We start from the raw sequence: 22,855 nt of genomic DNA, 5'->3' as shown, positions 1-22,855 counted from the left end.
AAAGTATATGAACAATATATTGTTTTGCACTATTTACTTTTTGTTCAAATTAGATGGATGTTCTGAAGGTGTTCATTGGGTCTCCAGATAGTCTAAATCTTCGTAATATTTTGTGGCACGGATTTGTGTCAGCTAAAGAGATTCCTGTCAAGTAAGTAAAATTAATTATGATTCTTTTGTTCCAGGTGCAACAGAGTTAGAAACATAACTGAACAAAAATTGAAGGAAAATGTATTCATTTAGAAAGGTGTAGACGATTCACATCTAAATGACATGCCAGGAATTAACTGTGAATGATTTTAATTTATATTTTTATGAATACTTTATTCTGTTTCAAGGTGTTTGAATATTTATTTGAATTTTATTCTTTGCCAATTGTAATTTACCCTGTTTCTCCCAAAATAAGACATCCCCTGATAATAAGCCCAATTGGGCTTTTGAGCACATGGCAATAAGGCCAAGCACTTATTTCAGGGTTCAAAAAAATATAAGACAGGGTCTTATTTTCAGGGAAACACGGTATATTTTTATGAGTACTTTCTTCTGTTTCAAGATATTTGAATATTCATTTGGATTTTATTCTTTGGGAAAGATTGATGTATATTATATTTTCTGCTGCATTGTATATCTTATTTTCCATAGATATTTCTCCATGCTACTTTTTTTAACAGCTGGATTGGGGCAACTGCTTAATACTTACTGCCTTCAGACTCACACTGTTTTAATTCATCGACCCTATGTATCTTTTACTCACTTGAAAGAGCTACATATATTTCCAGGTATTTGTTTTAATGATTTATTGTTGAAGATTATACATAGCTACCATCTTGATACATACACACACACACACACACACACACACACTCTTATTGAAGTTATTTCGGTTTCACTTTTAGCTAGGCTTAGAAATTGGAACCTTTATGCAAATGTAGCTTCCTGTTTATGTTCTAGATACAAAGAACATTAAACATTGCATTAATTTATTTAGTTCTGGTGAATATGTGCATATAGACATCATCTATGGCCAATTTTATAAGTTCTTCAGGTGAGGAATGGGTTTGTCTGATTTATTTATTTATTTATTTATTTGATTTTTATACCGCCCTTCTCCCGAAGGACTCAGGGCGGTGTACAGGCAAAATAAAAACAGACAAGACAATATACAGTATAAAATGCAAGATTAAAAAACTTATTATAATTAGCCTAAAAATTTAAAATGTATAGAAAACTAAAACCCCATTTAAAATTAGTAATAAAAATTATAAAATCAATAGAATTTAAAATTTAAGCCAGCCCCGCGCGAATGAAAAGATGTGTCTTCAGTTCGCGGCGAAAGGTCCGAAGGTCAGGTATTTGGCGTAAACCCGGGGGAAGTTTGTTCCAGAGTGTGGGAGCCCCCACAGAGAAGGACCTTCCCCTGGGGGCCGCCAGCCGACATTGCTTGGCGGACGGCACCCTGAGAAGTCCCTCTCTGTGAGAGCGTACGGGTCGGTGGGAGGCATGTGGTACATATGCGTGGGGGCCCCCACCCTCTGGAATGAACTACCCCCCGGTCTCCGTCAGCTTTCGGACCTCCGGACCTTCCGCCGCGGGCTTAAAACACATTTATTTAATTGTGCAGGGCTGAGCTAAATTTTAAATTTTAAATTACTGGTTTTTAAATTGGCTTTTATTCTATATTTTTAATTTTAAATTAATAGGCGTTTAGAATAAGTTTTTTAACTGTTTTTATATTTTTTACATTGTATTTATGTGTTTTAAATGCCTGTACACCGCCCTGAGTCCTTCGGGAGATAGGGCGGTATATAAATTTGATAAATAAATAAATAAATAAAATAAATAAATATACAGATACAATAGGAAATCTGCTTCCAAATGGGGACTAAAGAGTTGTCAGATGTTTTCTCATGTAGATCAGGCCAGTTGGAAATTACTGGAGAACACTAAATTGTGAAGAAAAGCTACAACACTTGTTGAGTCTGTGCATTTGAAAATAAATGACTGATATACAGGTAGTCCTCAACTAGCAATAGCCTGTTTAGTGACCGTTTGAAATTACAACAATGCTGAAAAAACTGATTTATGACCATTGGAGCATCCCTATGGTCATGTGATTTACATTTGGATACTTGACAACTGATTCATATTTATGACGATTGCAGTGCTCTGGGGTCTTGTGATCCCTTTTTGAGACCGTCTGACAAACAAATTCAATGGGGAAGCCAGATTCACTTAACAACTTTGTTACTAACTTAACAACTGCAGTGATTTGCTTAACAAATGTGGCATGAAAAGTTGTAAAATGGGGCAAAACTCACTTAACAAATTTCTCAATTAGCCACATAAATTTTGGGCTCAATCATGGTCATAAGTCAAGGACTACCTGTATTCACGGAGCATTCTTTAGAGGTATGTTTAAATTTAATAGATTTTAGAAGCACGTAAAGCATTTTGAGTTGAACCATTTGCAATCGAAGTAACCCCTATCAAATGTGTATCAATTGCTTCAAATGTAAAGCTGGCTGCATTAGTCAGTTTGGAAGATTTTCAAGTTGGATTAAACTGTTTTGAATGCAAACACTTAAGAAATAGCCTTCACAGGGATTTTCAAATTCAAAAGTGATGTTTTGAATCCAGAATTGTTTGAATTATTAAAAATATGCATTGTAACATAAAATGCATAAAAGAAGCAGAATAAAACAAGTGACGTTTCAGACAAAGGAATGACATTATTGTAGGTTCCCAAACTTTTTAAGCCACAAGTTTATCTAAAACAGCTAAAAAATAAAAACTTTAATCTTAGCTCAGGCTTTTCCAAACAATGGGTGTGAGAGGCTTAAATGTGTTTATCTGTTTAATTCTCTTGCCTAAATCTGTTGTATAAAGAATCATTAAAATACCACTTCATTGGTGCTATTCATGATCAGTACAATAGAATTGGTATCGGTGATCTTTATCGGTAACTGGTATCTAAATGTTCTTTTTATCCTTCTTGCTTTCAGCACATTTTGCTTTTGAGTCACATTTTTTAGATTGTAAATCTGAAAACAAATACTATCTTATTTCTGTTCAGCCTCTGGGAACACCTTTTGTGACGCAGAGGGTAAAATAAGGATAAAATGCTTCAAATATAGAATGCTTTGCAAAATCTTATTGGAAAATGTAAAAAATCAATAAAGGTGCACTAGACTTGGCAGTTAAATCTTACAAGTACTGGTAGAAGCATTGTTTGAACATTATTTGAAGATTGTCTTAATAGATTTTGATTATATTTTTTCTCTACAATAATTTTTTTTACTAATGCAACAAAAATTCAATTTCAATGCAAGTTCTTCTCCTATTTTATAGATCTGAATCAAGAACTCTTGTCATTGGCTGAAGAATTAGTAACAAAATCCAATATTATACTAAAGACTATGATACCTTTTTGGATTGCTGCAATAACTTCATTCCAGCAGGCAAGGTAACAACATTAGTGTATTTTAATCTTTTTTTAAGTAGTTGAAAAGTGGTTTAATGCAATTGAAGTGCAGAGTATAATTTATTAGATGTCATTTACGTATTGCCCATAAGTTGTCATTTCTTGAAATCTTTGGCATAAGATTCCATAGGGTCTAGGACAACTGTCACGACCAATTTGCCTCAGCTGACTTGATGCAGGACAACTTTCCATGGTCAATTCAATGTGGGATAACTTGCCGTGGGACAATTCAGTGTGGGATAGCTACCTACTTAACACAACAGGAGGAAGCTTTTATTCCCCATCCATATACCTTTTGCTGAATATCAGCAGAGGAGATGATATATTAATCCCCCTAAGTATTGAAAATACTATGAGGTATATTTGAATCAACAAGTAACAAAGGCAACCATAATCAAGCAAGGGGATCGGTGTGATGATGAGAGAGAGCATTTCCCTGAAAATATGCTACATCGAAACAATAGAAATGTTCAATTTTCTAATCTTGCTTGTGAAAGTGGGGGGATATTCTCTATCCATCTACAAAGGAAGTTCTGATCACAACAAAGTAATGCATCAACAGGAATTAGTCTGATACAGGTTGCAGTGTATTGTGTATGTATGTATGTATGTATTGTTCCTTGGAATGAAAGCCAGCAGACTTCAAGTTGCTTATCAAATTAAGGAAAGAAAAAGTGATTGGATATTAAGAGAGTTTATTTATTTATTTATTTATTTAATCATATTTATATACCGCCCTATCTCCCGAAGGACTCAGGGCGGTTTACAGGCACTTAAAAACACATAAATACAGTATAAAAACAATTAAAAAACTTATTCAAAAAGCCCGTTAATTAAAACATACAAATAAAACCCAATTAAAACCCATAAATTTAAAATCTAGCTCAGTCCTGCACAATTAAATAAGTATGTTTTAAGCCCGCGGCGGAAGGTCCGAAGGTCCGGAAGCTGACGGAGTCCGGGGGGTAGTTCGTTCCAAAGGGTGGGAGCCCCCACAGAGAAGGCCCTTCCCCTGGGCGTCGCCAGACGACATTGCCTCGCTGACGGCACCCTGAGGAGACCCTCTCTAAGAGAGCGCACGGGTCGGTGAGAGGTATTCGGTAGCAGTAGGCGGTCCCGTAAATAACCCGGCCCAATGCCATGGAGCGCTTTAAAGGTGGTCACCAAAACCTTGAAGCGCACCCGGAAGGCCACAGGTAGCCAGTGCAGTCTGCGCAGGATGGGTGTTATGCGGGAGCCACGAGGGGCTCCATCTATCACCCGCGCAGCCGCATTCTGGACTAACTGTAGCCTCCGGATGCCCTTCAAGTAGAGATTATCAAGTCATGATATGGCCTCCTTTAATTAGTTTCTGGTTGGGATAGGTAAAGCGATTTCTCAACTTTAACCCCATGCATGGAACCCAATTAAGTTGGCAGTCAAGTTTCATTCCAGGACGGGTTATTGGACATACATTATAATTGTACATAAAAATGCATTTTTTAGGAAAAATGGATAGGGTGTTTCTAACCTACTACTACAGCTCTTTCTTCTAAACCTCCTTCAGCTCTCAAATGGTTCTGCTGAAATCTATCCAATTTGATACATGCTGCTACTATCTGCATTTGTTCAACAGTAGTTTGGAAATATTAATAAATATTCAATGTTTATTGAATACTTTTCCTTACCAATATTCTATTAGGCCATATTTTCATTTTTTCTCTCTCTCCTTGTTTTCAGTCTTCATTGGCAATCCATCCTCATTAAGTTCAGCCCTTTTATCTTCATAATGGGTACATCCCAATCACAAAGAAAGGGTTTGTATCAATATAATAAAAATGTTCCATGGAACATCGAAACGAAAGGTATAATCAAGGCTAGCACTGTTAATTAGGCAAAAAAGAAGTGGCAATGTCTTCCTTTTTATAGGATAACTGCAGTGTTCATTCATTGGTGTTATTTCCAAAAAGAAAACCAAATTAAGAGCTGTATAATGGCCCCAGCCCCCAGGCCAAATATCATTAATTTTCAGATAATTTGGCTATTTGTTTATATTTTGATCTATGTAAAAACTACCTTCTTTTTTTGCAGCTTGAATAATCTATGATTAGTGTATGTTGGAGATTCGTAGTTATTTTCAGAAGAGATGCCTGCTGGAGCTTTTGTTCAGAGTTCCATACCCATTATATCGTTATCCCGGGGCGAATTGGCTGCAGTAAGTTGTCCTGCATTGAGCTAGCCGCATTGTGTTTACCAGGCTGAGACCCATTATACCCTTATCCTGGGATGAGTCAGCTGTGGCAAGTTGGCTTATCCTGTAGCGAGTTGGCCATGGTGAGTCAGTTGGGACAAGACCCATTATACCATTTTCCCGGGACGAGTCAGCCACACCAAGTGGGCCAGGACTTGTCCCGCACCAAGTTGCCCCTCAGTGAATCAGCCACAGCAATTCAGCCATGGTCAGTTGGTTACGGCAAATTGTCACATTCCGTATTCCATAAGCTACTGTTGTTTGATGTAAGAATTACAAGTATCGTCCCATAGATACAACTAAAGTAGATGGTTCTTTTCCAAAAAAATGACCAGCAAGTCTGTTGACCCTTAATTTACATTAGAATCTAAGGACTTCCCTATTGCCTGAGTAACTAACAATATGCTCCAAGCATAGTAAGATCCCTATTTTCACAGGTTATAGCATCTGAATAGTTAAAAGCATTTTTCTGCATGAAGTAAGGACAAAGTATGCTGCAGCTCAGTCTCACAATAATATTTCTTTCAGGTATGCAGATTGTGTCATTTTGCTACTTCCTCAGCTGGAAGGTGGGCTTAGAGTACTCTTCACAGCAGTTAATAAATGTCCAAGCAGACTAATGACAGCTGAGGTAATCAGTTTTTATCTATTGTTATCCATATGTTTTTTAAAAAACAGTGGAATTTGTTGAAAATTATGCAGACTATATTTCAGATTAGTCTTCATTTTTTATATGATTGCTTTTATGTTGATACCATTATTTAAACTGCTTAAGTTATTTTTAGGTCTTTGCTCCATAATCCCTTTTGACAAAGGAATTTATGTAACAAATTGTGTTTTTACCCAGTAAAAATATGCCTACTGGAACTTGAGACATTTTCTGTCATCAATCTGTACATGAATGTAGTTTGAATCTGTTCAATTATTGTTCTTCTTAACTGCTCAGTCAGGTGTAAAATGTGGCTCATTGCTAAGCCATATTTTAACATTCAGAAATTAATGTTGGAATTGTATGTTTTCCCCTTTTTGCAGTTTTCTTTCTGAGCTCACTAATTCTAGTATAGTGCCTCACAATGCGCAAAAGAAATAACTTTGAGTTACTCTTCATTTACAAACAAATATCTTAAGCCATAATTTATAGTACATCATTATACTCTCTGCCTCCCTGCAGGGCATTAGTATCCTATTTTAACTTATACTTTTTGCTAAAAGCTGAATCTTGGGCCAGTCATTCTCTCTCAATCCTATGAAGCAGGCAATGGCAAACCACTTCAGAAATCTTACCAAGAAAACTACAAGGACACATCCAGGCAGTTGCCAAAAATAAACACCATCTCAAAGGCACAAATAAATAAATAGGTAGTTTATGCACCTTGCCTGTATACCTAAAACTATTTATTATCAACTTCACTGCTTTCTTCCTGCAAGTTGAGATTTGTATAAAACCCAGCATGGATAAATAAAAGAGAGACCATAGACTATTTCACATTCATATTGTTCCTTAGGGCAGAATGCTGAAAATATTTCAAGTTCAAATATTTCAAGTTTTGGTCAATTAGAATACAATCCATTCAAAATGAATGTGGTTGTTTGTTCCAAGCTCATAATAAAATAGGTTTTTTATTTATTATAATCGGTACTTATTCATTATACTCTGGGTAGAATATAGGTGGAGAATCATCACTGCAGATAAGTACAGTCCAGAAAAATAAACAATTTTGGACCACCCAATAAATTAAAAACTCAGCCAGTATAAAGCCCAAAAGTCATACTAAAAACAAAGGAGGTCTTTTAAAACATCCCCACTCTTTTTTAATTGCTGCTACTGCTTCCATCTCTCCAGTAACAGCATGAAAGAAATCGATGTGGGGTGGCATGATTCTCTCTTCCCATTCTGTAGACATCTTAGAACAGGGGTGTCAGACTCGCGGGCCATACTGGCCACACCTACCCCCATTTTAGCGAAGGGGGGGAAATTGTGATATGTCACGTGATGAGTTTGACACCCCTGTCTTAGAACCTCAAGATGTACAGGATTCCAACCTCTGCCAACGTACAAACAAAATATTCCCAAATCTACCCATGTATTACTCTACAGCAGTGTTTTCCAGCTTTGAAAACTTTCAAGGCATGGACTTCACAATCACCATGCTGACTTGGGAATTTTAGGTAAGGAAGTCTGCATATCAGGAAGTTGCCAAGGTTTGGAAATACTGTTCTAGGGCTGAAAAGATTCCATAAGAACTGGGAGATCTCAATCTTCATTTTTCTCCAATATAGAGTTTTGTCTCTGGCTTTGGTGAAGAAATTTTCAAACAGTTTTACAGTCATTGCAGCTTTAGCATATTTGAGATGAAGTAGTGACCAGGTGAATACAGATTTTATTTCTTTGCATCGTCTTAGAGAGAAAGGAGAAGTTAGCAACTATTTTCAATATTATACAGACTGTTACATTGTTCACAGAAAAAAATTTGTTACTTATACAGTATTTCTACGCAGCTCGGATCTTATATTATTATTAGATTTTTATTCCGCCTTTATTACTTTTACATGTAACTCAAAGCAGTGAACATTACTGTTATTACTTAATGTCAGAAAGCTGTATAGAAATGCATGACCACATTCTAGCCTTTGTACAAATATTATTTCCAATTATATATAAAGTATGTTTTATTCTGGAAATGAAATGTTACAAATAGTGATATTTTTCTTTCATTATATTCTAGTCATCTTCTCTGTATACCACTTTTGATGAAGTAAGTTCCTTATAAGATTCTTTGAACTATTTGATAAAGTGCTAGTCAATTACTGGTATTCTTTTAAACTTGTCATGCTAAAATTAGCTAAAATTACAGAATGGGACATTCAGTGAAGACTTTTTTAATATATTCTTGGGATTATTAAGCTTTATATTACTACAACAATCTCTGTTTCTTATGAGAAGAAAGGTAGAAAGCATTCCATAAATGGAGAGAAAAAACAATTACAACAATGTGTCCGTTCTTTGATAGGCCCAAATTAGTTCCTAATCAATAATATTCAGTAGAATTAAAATAATCAGATTTAATATCCAATTAAAGATTAGATACTGAATATTTATGGTGTAGAATGATGTATGTTACTCTTTGCTCATCATAATTTTGAAGGGAATGCAGTGCTTGCTAGAGAAGTATATTTTTGTGGTCCCATATAAAGGCTGTACTAGACTACTATTTTCTTTAGAGTCTATTAATTTGACCAATTTCAATATATTTTTATATATTTATTAAATTTATGTGCTGCCCATCCCACATTATCTCCAAATCTGTTCAACCTCTTCAGTGTAATCTAGATTCTTGTTTAACCAACGTGCTCTGACCTACATTCCACCAACAAGGAGATGCATGCCATTTATTGTTCCATATGTTGGAATAGGCCTCCTGAAATGTTGTAAACCATATTGTTCTAAGCAGAAGCCAACTATAAAGTGAAATATCAACATATCCATTGTCCCTTGACCATTTTGTAAGGATGAGACTCGGATGTACTATTTTGCCTTGTCAAGTCCTAGAAGAATCTAATGTTTGCAAGAAAGATATGGCAAAAATACGAGCAAATGTTGCAGTGGCCAGAACATAGTCAATTCTGCCTGATCTTCTTTAAATAAGTTCCCCAGAGTTCCATTACAAGCCTCTGCTCTTATTAAATCAAAACCTGTTTCATTAATTTTTAAATGTATTTCACATCCCTTATTTTTCCTATGTAGATGCTAACAAAACAGCTGAATAATGAAGAAATAAATCAGCTCCCCATAGTCCTTGGTGAACCAGCAATGGTAATGTAATTTAAATTTTGGGGTTTTCGTGTTTCATTTGGGAATGCTGAATGCTACTAGGTTCCCTAATTCATGCTCTGTACATGTTTCTGACAATAAGCCTAATTGGATTTATAGATCTAAAAAGGTATTATTAAAATTTCAATGTATAATGCAGTGTCATCTTTGGTCAGTCTTACTTGGAAGACAGGAAGCTAATAGATTTCTCTATTCATATGCAGCATTCAGGCTTTTAAGATTGGAGAAAAAATTACATATTACCTTATTAGGCCACTATTTTTTTAAAAAAAAGTCTAGTTATGGACATGTGAGAATGCTACACATATACAGAATTTGGCATTCAGTTTTCATTATCAGAGAAAAAAAATGATTTAAGTAATTTCTTTCCAGCTATTGCAAAAAAATGGTAAATAAGGGTTGCTTTCTTGGGTTGGGTTTTGACTTCTCCCAAATTTTCTTCGATGCATGATTGTAAACAACCGAATATTTGCAATAGATCAAGTGATGATAAGAAAAAAAATACTCTTATTGGCACATTTTGCCAGGAATTTCTTTGGGATTTTTTGAACCATCAAGAAGGCCCACGTGTTAGAGACCATCTGAGCCATGGAGAAATCAACTTAAATGGCTTCCCAAGAGAAATAGCAAATTCCATGCTTTCGTTTTCTATTACACTCCTCTGCAGATTTTCATCGGATGACTTTTCTTTCATTAAGGTAAGAAACATGCCAATATATTTTAAATTTTAAAATACAGGTAGTCTTCAACTTACAGCAGTTCATTTAGTGACTATTCGAAGTTACAACAGCACTGAAAACAGTGACTTATGACCATGTTTTACACTTATGACAATTGTAGCATCCCCATGGTCACGTGATTTACATTGGGATTCATTTAACATGTGGCAAGAAAAGTTGTAAAATGGGACAAAACTCAATAAATTTCTCACTGAACAGCATAAATTTTGGGCTCAATTGTGGTCGTATGTTGAGGACTACCTGTACCAGAGGTAGTATTCAGCAGGTTCTGACCAGTTCTGGAGAACCTGTAGCGGAAATTTTGAGTAGTTCAGAGAACCGGTAAATACCACCTCTGACTGGCCCCACCCCCATCTATTCTCTGCCTCCTGAGTCCCAGCTGATCAGGAGGAAATGAGGATTTTGCAGTAACCTTCCCCTGGAGTGGGGAAGGAATGGAGATTTTACAGTATCCTTCCCCTGCCACACCCACCAAGCTACGTCCACCAAGCCAGACCTGCAGAACTGGTAGCAAAAATTTTTGAATCCCACCACTAACCTGTACATTAAAATTATGCTGTTGTAGCTTTCAAATCCAAATGTTTTTGTATTTAGAGTATATTGTCTCCCTGTTCCATATAGCATAGCATTGTAAATCTCTCTTTTAGTGAGACAGAGCAACCAAGTGGCCCACATGTTAGTCCTGCTTTTTAGATGACCGCGTGTTTGTCACATTCCCTGAAAAGTCATTTCTGAAGGGGAAATTTCTCTCCTGAATATCATTTAATGTAACATAGAGGAATAAAGGGCATTCTCCTGGATGGGCGGTTGTCTCTTGAAGATCACTTGACGACCGTCTCCAGGAGAGCTTTTTATCAGGTCCGCCTGATTCGCCAGTTGCGCCCCTTCCTTGACCGGGATGCCCTATACACGGTCACTCATGCTCTTGTTACCTCTCGCTTGGACTACTGCAATGCTCTCTACATGGCGCTCCCCTTGAAGAGCACCCGGAGGCTCCAGTTGGTTCAGAACGCAGCTGCGCGGGTGATAGAGGGAGCCGCACGTGGCTCCCATGTAACACCACTCCTGCGCAGGCTGCACTGGCTACCTGTGGTCTTCCGGGTGCACTTCAAGGTTTTGGTTATTACCTTTAAAGCTCTCCATGGCTTAGGGCCAGGGTACTTACGGAACCGCCTATGCTACCAAATGCCTCCCACTGACCCGTACGCTTGCACAGAGAGGGACTTCTCAGGGTGCCGTCCGCCAAGCAATGTCGGTTGGCGGCCCCCAGGGGAAGGGCCTTCTCTGTGGGGGCTCCCACCCTCTGGAATGAACTTCCCCCTGGACTTCGTCAATTGCTGGACCTTCAGACCTTTCGCCGCGAGCTGAAGACCTATTTGTTTATTCGCGCAGTACTGGCATAGGAATTTTAAATAGCTTTTAATATTTGATATAAATTTTATGGGGTTTTTATGATTTTAAATATTTTAATCTGGCCTTATGTTTAATAAGTTTTTTAATCTATTGTTTTATTTGTACATTATTGCTGTTTTATCCTGGCTGTGAACCGCCCTGAGTCCTTCGGGAGAAGGGCGGTATAAAAATCCAATAAATAATAATAATAATAATAATAAAGCCACAAGGAAATTCAGTTATTTGTCTTTTTATATGGATTTTTAGAGAGGGGGGCAACAAGACTTACCTTTCTTCCCCTTCCTATTTTTCTATTATCCTTATTTGCTTGCTTATTTATTTTTTTAGAATTCAGAGAGGTTCTCAGATCAGGTATGCATATGTATGTAATATTTAATATTCATCACACTATTCCCTTTCAAGGTTAGCAGTGTTAGGCAAAGTGAGAAAAGGAGTATGAAATAATAAGCCAAAAAACTAAGGAATAATTCTTATATTAGGCATAGGAAAAGGAAAGATTTTATATATGCATATACCACTCTGCTGTTACATTTGAGGATGAACAATGACATGTGAAGTTCAGAAAAAGAGTAGAAAGTAATAATCAAAAGAAATTTAAGACAAAAAATAAGAAAAGTAAACATAGCTAGTTTAAATCAAGACTATTCACTATATAAACACCTTTCTATCCTTGCAAATCATTACAGCTTCCATCACATCCATTGACTAGTTCATAATATGTTGCCTTTTATTCTTTAAAATTCTCATCTCTTATCTTTTCGAGGATTGTTTCAACAAACAATTGCACAACTGGGAAGTAATTTGGGACTTTTATTTTGTAATAAACTGGTAAAATCATTTCTGTGCATTGCCCTTAATTTTCAGCAGAAATTTATTTGTGAAAATGCTTGAAATCTCTTTGCATTTTATCATTTACTTTAACATGTCTTTAAACCAGGAACACGAATCCTTAAAACCATTAATGACCTGTGCAAATAGTTACTGTACCAAGTTTCATCCAATAACTCAGCTTAAGAAACAGGTATGTAGTAGTCATTTTTCCCATTGTTGCTGATGTATATTGAATTTATACCAGCACCTTTAAATTGAATAAAATAATAAAATGTTATGAATTGAATTAAATTTAATATTCAATTAAAATAAATTGAATATTATTAAATTGAATAGCCATATTAATTAATATTGGCTTCAAATCGTGTTGATGAAAGTGTGAGATTTCCACATATAAAAAAGCCCAGCATGAATGGTCCCTAGTGCTCTCTGATCTTGGTTGTTTTCTTGCAGACGTTTCATTAACCAAACTAGGTTAACATCATCAGTACTAGTCCAGCATGTTAAGTGAATGTTTGACAGCAACTGAGGTTTTATTGAAAATTATAGACAGCCACAGAAATTTAATCAGGTGTAGATTTATATTGCTTGTGAGTTCCATTTCAGAAGATGTGTTAAAAAATTATTAGCAAAGCTGTGCATTGGCATGGATCCTGAACATTCAAGAGGAAATATTTTGATTGCAGTGATTAAAGATAGGAAACTATTGGGAAAACATTCCCACGTCTTATTAAAAGCAACAAAACCCAGCACTGAAAAATGCTGTGGTGTTTATTGATCTGTACTCAGGGAACATTCTTAGTGAGAGAAGGCAGAAGTTAGAAGAAGCAATTGCAATAGTTTAGTTTAGTTTATTCTAAAGATGGCTTTGGTTACATCTTTGCTGATTTCGAGGCCCTGCAACACAACATGTTTGAGACCATGGGAGTTTCTTGAATCATTGGTTTAATGAAAGTAGAATAGTTAAGATTTTTCTATAATTCATGTTTTTCTTTCTAGATACTGAACTGCATAAAAAGTGTCACCTCTTGGCCAGATTTTCCTATGGGGTCTGAAGAGCAAGAAATTTCAGGGTAATACCGTTTTCTTTCTTCCCTTCTTGGAGTCACGATCATGGGATTGAAAGAAATAGATGATTTATTTATTTTTGGATAATTGTATTAATGATCATCATCAGTCAAAATGGACTCAACATCCTCAAAACAGGTCTTTATGGCTTGTAAAACACTTCTGTCCATTGTAAAATGGTGCTTCCCCTTAACATGAGCACATTTAGGGCTTTGGCAACCTGTTCAAATTTATGACAGGTTGCAAAGTGCGCTTCACTCATGTGGTCACCATTTGCAATCTTCTCAGCCTTCTTCCCCAGAAAATCAATGGGAAAGCCAGCAGGGAAGGTTGCAAGTAGAGCATTGGATTTGAGGTCCATTCCCCAAATACATACTGACCTCTGTATCAGTGTTTCCGCCCCTCAAGATGGGACAAACTAGTATTTTGAGCTTTTCAGAACAATGGCATTTGCTAGAATTTTGGCAGATGTAGGTGCTATTATCAATGCTACAAGCGTCTGCCACTAGATAACTCCAATTTGGACAACAGCCATTCTCTAGAAACTGAGTTGAAGGCTATTTTAAAATCAATAAATATCACCATGGGAGAAATATACATGTTTCAATTAGATGCTAAGCACAATGCACATACATAGAAAGAAGAGAGGACTACAAGACTAAATCCCTTTTATTTTGTAAGGGATACATACCAATGGTCAGACAAATTCTCTGGAAATAACATTTTAAGGGAGCAATTCTTCTCCTACTTTATCATGTTGTACGGCAGAGGTGAACAGTCTTAGGTGTGTATAAGGCACTGAAACCCTTGGCTGCATTCCACAGAGAACTTGAAAGAAAATATTATCAAACTGTAGATTTTAATGTGACCAAAGATAAATAAGATTAAATGCAAATTTGGAGAGGAATTATATTAATGATTTCTTTTTTTTCATTGTAAATCAAAACTTAAATCTAATTTAGATTTTGTTCAGATTCATTCACTATTTCACATTCACTATTTCACATATTCATTCACAAGCACTGCACATCAGAACAACTAGACACAAGAACAGTTTTTTCCCGAAGGCCATCACTCTGCTAAACAAATAATTCCCTCAATACTGTCAAACTATTTACTAAATCTGCAGTACTATTAATCTTCTCATTGTTCCCATCACCCATCTCCTTCCACTTATGACTGTATGATTGTAACTTTGTTGCTTGTATCCTTACGACTTATATTGATAGTGTTTCCTGATTGCACGTGAAGTGTTAGTGCCACTTTATAATGCCTTGGTAAGGCCACGCTTGGAATATTGCATCCAGTTTTGGTCTCCACGATGTAAAAAAGATGTTGAGACTCTAGAAAGAGTGCAGAGAAGAGCAACAAAGATGATTAGAGGACTGGAGGCTAAAACATGAAGAACGGTTGCAGGAACTGGGTATGTCTAGTTTAATAAAAAGAAGGACTAGGGGAGACATGATAGCTGTGTTCCAATATCTCAGGGGTTGCCACAAAGAAGAGGGAGTCGGGCTGTTCTCCAAAGCACCTGAGGGTAGAACAAGAAGCAATGGGTGGAAACTGATCAAAGAAAGAAGCAACTTAGAACTAAGGAGAAATTTCCTGACAGTTAGAACAATTAATAAGTGGAACGACTTGCCTGCAGAAGTTGTGAATGCTCCAACACTGGAAATTTTTAAGAAAATGTTGGATAACCATCTGACTGAGATGGTGTAGGGTTCCTGCCTAGGCAGGGGGTTGGACTAGAAGGCCTCCAAGGTCCCTTCCAACTCTGTTGTTATGTTATGTTATGTTATGCTTATTTGTACCTTATGACTATCATTAAGTGTTGTACCTTATGATTCTTGATGAACGTATCTTTTCTGTTATGTACACTGAGAGCATATGCACCTAAGACAAATTCCTGTGTGTCCAATCACACTTGGCCAATAAAAAAATTCTATTCTATTCTATTTTACGTACCCAGCCAATTCAAAGACTCAGTGCAGCCTTCATGGTGCAATATTTCTGCTCGGTTTTCAGTATAAGAAATTATACTGAATTGGAGATTGTTGGAATGTAAAGTGCTTATTGTAGTAAAATGAATACTTATTTGTGTCTTACAGAAAATTAAGTCTTGGGTGAGTTTGTATTGTAACAACTTTTTTTTTGTTTTTAGGTCAGGAAAAGATACTGCCCCCTGTATTTTTATGATCAGTGATATTTTGTCTCAACTGCAGCGCTATTTGTCCGTGAATGTTACACTATTAGGCGATCCTGTAAACAATCTGCTAACTGAGAAGTAAGTTTTATAAGATATTCTGGGCCTTTTTCAAATATGAGAACACATTTTATTCTATTAATGCTTTATCATCCTGTGGAGATTCATTTATGTTTAAAATCATAATATAACATTCAGATAATTACTGGACCAAATAACATCTTAGTTTTGCATGATAGATGATTCCAACCATTTTGTTTTTAAATCATAATGTCAACTTTTGCATTCTGTTGTGGAAATTGAGTCAGTTCTGACTTATTCAGTAAACCATGGATAAATTATTGTGATATATGAAGGCAACCATCATATTGTTTAGCATGCATTTTTTTATAAAGTGTGCCTGGAGTTGTCTATGGAGATTCTCAGTCATCCAGGTCCCAAAGGTGCTTTTTCAAGAGGCAAATGGACTTTCTGGTTTTTCTTTGAAGACATTTCACTTCTCATCCAAGAAGCTTCTTCAGCTCTGTGCCTGGAGTTGGCTTGATTCTATTACCTGTAATTGAATTAATGCAGTTTGGATTTGAATGACATTAGATGCTGTATTTAACAAAAATGAAAACAAACTTCCAAATTCCTTTTAGTTACGCTAGAGACTTACTGAAAAATATTTACTCACCATATTTTTCGGAGTATAAGACGCACCTTTTTTCCCCAAAAAAGAGGGTGAAAATCTGGGTGTGTTTTATACTCCAAATGTAGCCCCACCCAGCTTCTCAAATAGAGGTTTCAGAGGCTGAAAAAAGCATTAGAAACGGAGCTTAGAAAAAAAGCCCCAAATGGAGGTTCACAAAGCTTAGAAAAAAGGCCCCAAACGGAGCTTCAGAAAAGAGGCCCCAAACAGAGCTTCTGAAAAAAAGCCCCCAAATAGAGCTTCAGAAAAGAAGCTCCCAAACAGAGTTTCAGAGGCTTTTTTTCTGAAGTTCTGTTTTGGAGGCTTTCAGAGGCAGAATTTTTTTTTTCTGAAATGGAGTTTCAGAGGCAGGGAAAAAAAGCGAAAAAAAGCAAGGCACAGAGCTCACAACCAAGGAACCTGTTGCTAAAATTCACTTCTGGGAACAGCTGATTCAGAGTATTTCCGGGAGACCAATCCACCTGCCAATCAACTTTTTTCTTATTTTCTTCCCCAAAAACTAAGGTGCGTCTTATACTCCGGTGCGTCTTATACTCCAAAAAATATGGTAGTATGGAAGTAGTCATAATTTTTTGTACATTAATAGAAAACAGATGATATTTCCCATAAGTAATAACTAATTTTAGTACAACCTTTTGTTCTGTTCAGGTTGCTGACCGAACTTTGTGGCAGGCACATTCATACTCTTTTCTCTCCACGAATTATCCTGGAAACCATTGTGGTGCTTCGCCAGATAAGCACCCATTGCCATCATGTGTCACGTCAAGTCATTTCAGTTTGTGAAACCAGATATGAACAGTGGATAAATAAGTCACTGAGGTCGCGCCAACGACTTAACTTTCTACGCATGAGAAAAAGGTGAGAAGTTCCTTATTTTTAAGAAAATGAGAATTTTAACAGAAGGTGGTTTTAAAATAAACTATCGGAGAAAGTAATTTCAATATTGTACATTGAATATTGTATATTTATAATAGTGATCTGATCTTCCAAAGTTAATATCATTTGTTGTCATGAAAGGTTCTCATTGAAATGAGTGAGATTTAGCAGCTAGAATATCAGCATAGAGCTAGGGAAATTTGAGTTCACTCAGCTGATGCTGACTGGTCTTCAGCTGGTAAACAAATTTCAATCTGATTTTTTTAGGAATAATGCCTTAAATTCTTAGGAGGAAAAATGGGATATAGATTTAATAAAAGGTTAAGTTTGTGGTAATTTGAAACAGAATGTGAACTTAATAAGAGAAGCTAATTAAAATATTATAAAAAAATAAGGGAGTGTTCCAGCTAATTACTGTTCATTTAGCTTCTCCCTCCTTTATACTACCCTGTTTCCCCAAAATAAGACATCCCCTGATAATAAGCCCAATCGGCTTATTATCAGGGCCAAACACTTATTTCAGGGTTCAAAAAAATATAAGACTGGGTCTTATTTTCGGGGAAACACGGTATATGTTTTCCAGATTCCCTTCCTCACTTTATTATTTTGGGTCCATGTAATATTATTTTAGTGTATGTTTTTAGATGTATATTTAGTTACTTGCTTTTTTTCCCTTCCAGTATCAAATTTCTGTCCCCAGTTTTGCAACTAGTTTTAATCTTGATTACCATGGAGCTAGCGAACATTCATATGATTTGCAGAAAAAATACTTTTGAATGTCAACAGTACTTAAAGTGAGTATATATTTTTTTTTCAGAATAGTCTAAAGTTAGAATTTTTTTCATCAATAATCATCTAAACGATAATTCCCAGTAATTTACAATTCTTTGCATTCTTGTATCATTATATTTTTAAAAAATTATATCTCTGAAGATGCGCATTAAGGATATCATTGCATTTGAAATATCTTTCTTCATTTGTTCTTGCTGCTGCTTTTTTAAAAAAATAGCTGCTTGAACTGAATTGGATTTAGAACCATGGTGTGTGTGTTATTTATTTTGTAGTTTTATGTATGTATCTGTATATGTGTGTGTGTGTATTTATTTATTAGGGGACTGGAGGCTAAAACATATGAAGAACGGAATGCGTAGTTTAATGAAAAGAAGGACTAGGGGAGACCTGATAGCAGTGTTCCAATATCTCAGGGGTTGCCACAAAGAAGAGGGAGTCAAACTATCCTCCAAAGCACCTGAGGGTAGAACAAGAAGCAATGGGTGGAAACTAATCAAGGAGAGAAGCAACCTAGAACTAAGGAGAAATTTCCTGACAGTTAGAACAATTAATCAGTGGAACAACTTGCCTGCAGAAGTTGTGAATGCTCCAACACTGGAAATTTTTAAGAAAATGTTGGATAGCCATTTGTCTGAAATGGTGTAGGATTTCCTATCTGGGCAGGGGGTTGGACTAGAAGACCTCCAAGGTCCCTTCCAACTCTGGTATTATTATTATTATTATTATTATTATTATTATTATTATTATTATTATTATTATTTTGTGTGTGTGTGTGTAGGTAGGTCTTGGAATTTTCGGGTCTCTTCCCATGTAAGGTTGAGAGTATCTTGGTGATGTTTCGACGAGGTCTCACTCATCATCTTCAGGCTGGTGTCTTTGGCTTCGTGCTTCTCGAGCAAAGAGTGGTTGGAGCTGCCGTCTCCCTATAAATACTGGTGGGGAGGTGAGGAGTGTTGCTGTGAGCAGGTTGGTTGGCTGTGTGGTTGCATCTTGATTGGTAGATGGAGTGGGTGTTTGCAGATTGGTCGAGGTGGGGAATGTTGCTGTGAGCGGGTTGGTTGGCTCTGTGGTTGCATCCTGATTGGTAGATAGAGTGGGTGTTTGCAGATTGGTCGGCTGTTTCCTAGCATCCTGTGTGGGTGTGGTCCTGGTCTTTTTTTCCTGAGCTTTGGTGTTGTGACCTCTGAAGTTCTGTGATGTGATGTCTTGAGCTGATGGCTGTGATGCAGCATCCCGAGCCCTGGTTTGGCTCTGAGTCCTGTCATGTGTTCCTGATGTGTCAGCCTGCTTTGTGTAAGGACAGAGGGGGACGCAGCAGCCAGTGGTGTCAGCATGGTCTGGCTTCTGGATGGCTATTGTGTTTCGTCTGTGGGATAGGTTTGGGTTTGAATCTGGTGAGGATGATTGGTGGTGGCGTTGTGTGTTGTCCTGGGTCCAGGGTCAATTTTCGTGGCTGGGACTCGTTTGTTGACCAAGGCTGGTTTCCAGATGTCTGGTAGGCGGGAGGTGTCATCCCGTTCGTTCATATTGTGGGGGTGTTTCTCTATTTCAATGGCTTCCATAATTATTCTCTTGTTATAATGTTCAGTTTTGGAGATTAATTTGGTTAAGAGATCTATTGTTATTCTTCATACAGCCCCAAGGTATCAGTTAACAGCCTTGTCTATTAATAAGAACTTTTTAAAGAAAAATAACAAATCCAGACAAGGAAGAGAGTTGTTAGTAAATAAAAAACTGGATCAGGGGTTAGGGATACAAATTGTCTTGGGTAGATGTACTACCTCTGGAAAAAATAGGAGAAACAGTCTTGGAGCGTTCTTTAGCTTCTCTTGTGGCTGAATCTGTAGGTTGTACCTGTGGTAAGGAATGCATTTGTCAGCTATGCATATTATCCTAGCTACCAATGTTCTTTAGTCAGTCAGATTTGAGGGTAGTCACATCTCTTGAGAACTGCAACATTCATGATGTGAGGCTGTTTTGGGAAAACGAAGTTTGCAAGTGATACAAAATGCAGCAGCTAGTCTAAGTGGTATAAGCCAAAATTCCTCAACCTTTCTGGGTTGGCAGCCTGGAGGAGGGAGGGGCAGGCACCTGTACCAAGTTGGAGACCCCTGGTATAAGCATCATATGGATATATTAAAAGATCTGAACTGATGATGAGTACTTTACCAGGCAAGTTTTAAGGTTTTGGTATTGACCTTCAGTGCTCAAACAGTTTAGGATTTATGTAAGGATCAGTTCTTCATTATAAATCTGACTATGAAGATGTACAGACAATGTTCTTCAGTCTGTCAAACTTGGGTTTATCTGGCAAAGGAGAAGCATTTTCTTGAATGGCTCCCAAGGTGTGGAGTAGCATTGGACTTCTCTTTTTCATAGTTTATAAAATCTGCTTGAATGTATTTCCTCTGCAGTGTATTTAACTATTAACTAATGTACAGTAATTTAATTTGTTTTTTAACTTTAATTGTGTTTTAATTTTGTAAGTAGTACTCATTTCAATAGAAAGCCGGTTTATATATCAAATACATAATGAATCAGGGTGACTTCTGATTTAATATCTAAAATAATTGTATTGGGTATGTCCATTACTCTATCAGCAAAAGCAAAAGTGAGTTAAAAGCTTGCCAGATTTATTATGATATAAAGGTGTTATAATGGTAGGGCATTCTCAAATGATTTACAAATGACTTAGTTTTAGAAATAATTTTAATCAAATGTATTGACATAATTTTATTTTGTTTTTTCTCCTAGGTTTCTCAAACTGATTTTGCAGTATGTTGAGAACTTGGTGACTTACACAAGTCCAGAAAAAAATAAATGGGATGAAACCATAGTGCTTACACATAAATCATTGATAAAAATCAGAACCTTTCTAGAAAAGGAATTGATGCTTGTACAGTTGGCTGAAACAAAGAAAGTAGTTAGTCCTCATCACAATTCTATAGGCTTAACCTAAACAGGCAGTTATCCTTTCTCCCCAATTCATACAGATCAACATTTGCAAAAACTATGTGCATATGTCCTTCAAAGCAGTGATGTGTGATTGTGAGTATGAAAGAGATTTTCTGAGCAAAAAAATAAAATTTATGGCAAAGCCACTGTTATCTGTTGTGGATGGGTGTATTGGTTGATGGGTTGATTGATGGATCGATGGATAAAGGAATATCACATTGATATTATTGCTGCTATTAAATATAATTTTATTTTTTTTACTAAAGTATATTAAATACAGCAGTATAGAAATGTTTTAGTAAAATATACTGATTTGTAACTTATTTTTTAAATTTTCTCTGATTAAGGTGAATAAACTACAGTCCTTCGGGAGAAGGGCGGTATAGAAATCAAATAAATAATAAATAAATAAATAAATAAACTGGGAGACATGAGTTATAATTATAGATTGAAAATGTTATTGCCTACTCATGAACTCATTCTGAATTCAAATTAATATTTAATTATCATTATATTATATAATTGTCATTTATATCATATCTAAATTATGTTTTGACTAGTGAGAATTGTACTATGCATGTGCATAGAACATAGTACACCTCACAATTCTTTTACACCAGTCTTTGGAATTCCTTTCCTGACTAGTGCCTCTTGCACAGCCTTCTTTTATGGCTGCATTGCTTAGTGATGGAAATTCTGGTCTCAATTGCCCTTGTAAGTTGAGGACTAGCTGTACTGCATTAAAAACAAAAAAGCCTACAGTAGCATGTCAGTTAACTTCTTACCAGGAAACTAAACACAAGGTGGCAGTGTAGGACAACATGTACTCCCTTTATGGACAACATAAAGGAAAATAAAAAGCACAAGAGTAAAAAGTTAGAAACCATATTACCTTCATTGGACTCAGGGAAAATGTAGCTTTCTAAATAAGGGAATATTAAAAGAGCAGAACTAAACATTCTTCAGTCAAATGCATTCTTCCTAGTCTTAAATATGCTGGGAATCCATCATTCAAATAATGCAAACTCTTTCTCTGCCAAAAACCATATCATTCCCATTACTCATTCCATCAACCCTCAAAACTGGTTGCAGTAACTTTTTCTCCCCCCTTCATTTTTTCCCCCTGGTTTAGAAAATATACCTGAGCCCACAGATTCTTCAATTGTTTCAAAATCCAAGGATGATTCAGGTGTAGCTGTTCCTTGTGTTGTCATTTCCTCCAACTTGAGTGAGCAAGAGATATCTGTTGATGGAATCAATGAGTTTGGGGGTTGATCTGTTAAATCCCTTAAAGGGCAAGTTTAATGAAATCCTATTTATCATAGTTCATGTCCATGTGCATTTAAAGAAATTGAGTCCTTACAACATGACTTTGATTTGTGTTCTGAGTTATTCTACTCTTATTTTTAAAAAGTTCTATATAGAAATATATAGAATTTTTTCGATATATATAGAAGTTTTTTAGGAAACTGAAACCATAGAGTCACTTATTTAATCATAAAGACTTGTTCCTTAGCAATAATAATAATACTGTTATATTTTATTAAAGGTTGTATGGCTTTCTTAAGAGCAAGTGTTTTCAATCTAATCTTATTTAGTGATCAAGTAACTTTTTAATAAATTGTGGGAATGCTGCGGATATAATATATCTTGACTTCAACAAATCTTATGACATGTTTTGTTTAGCAAGTTAAGCTTAGGCTGGATAGGGGGCATAGTTGGTTTGATTGACAAACACTAAGA

General features: G+C 36.2%; 1 protein-coding gene across 3 annotated transcripts in view; it reads left to right on the top strand.

Annotated features, from left to right (window-relative positions):
* ERMARD (ER membrane associated RNA degradation) overlaps positions 1-22,254 on the top strand; it is a 40,468-nt gene extending 18,214 nt beyond the window's left edge. For 2 of the 3 annotated variants that reach the window (XM_058167320.1, XM_058167309.1), the window contains 13 exons: positions 54-151; positions 643-779; positions 3,349-3,463; positions 6,240-6,342; positions 8,438-8,467; positions 9,457-9,525; positions 10,071-10,241; positions 12,634-12,717; positions 13,527-13,600; positions 15,757-15,879; positions 17,138-17,347; positions 18,046-18,159; positions 20,912-22,254. In XM_058167320.1, coding sequence (XP_058023303.1) covers positions 54-151; positions 643-779; positions 3,349-3,463; positions 6,240-6,342; positions 8,438-8,467; positions 9,457-9,525; positions 10,071-10,241; positions 12,634-12,717; positions 13,527-13,600; positions 15,757-15,879; positions 17,138-17,347; positions 18,046-18,159; positions 20,912-21,116 — 1,533 coding nt within the window. In that variant the 3' untranslated portion in view covers positions 21,117-22,254. Of the gene's footprint in view, positions 1-53; positions 152-642; positions 780-3,348; positions 3,464-6,239; positions 6,343-8,437; positions 8,468-9,456; positions 9,526-10,070; positions 10,242-12,633; positions 12,718-13,526; positions 13,601-15,756; positions 15,880-17,137; positions 17,348-18,045; positions 18,160-18,935; positions 19,124-20,911 lie in introns of all 3 variants that reach the window. The other variant, XR_009153259.1, reaches the window with a different exon arrangement.
* The last annotated feature ends 601 nt before the right edge of the window (positions 22,255-22,855 follow it).

This window comes from Ahaetulla prasina, chromosome 1 (genome assembly GCF_028640845.1).
Source record: "Ahaetulla prasina isolate Xishuangbanna chromosome 1, ASM2864084v1, whole genome shotgun sequence".
Classification (NCBI taxonomy): Eukaryota; Metazoa; Chordata; class Lepidosauria; order Squamata; family Colubridae; genus Ahaetulla; species Ahaetulla prasina.
The sequence above is the reverse complement of the archived record's forward strand: the minus strand, read 5'-3'. Positions and strand labels throughout refer to the sequence as shown.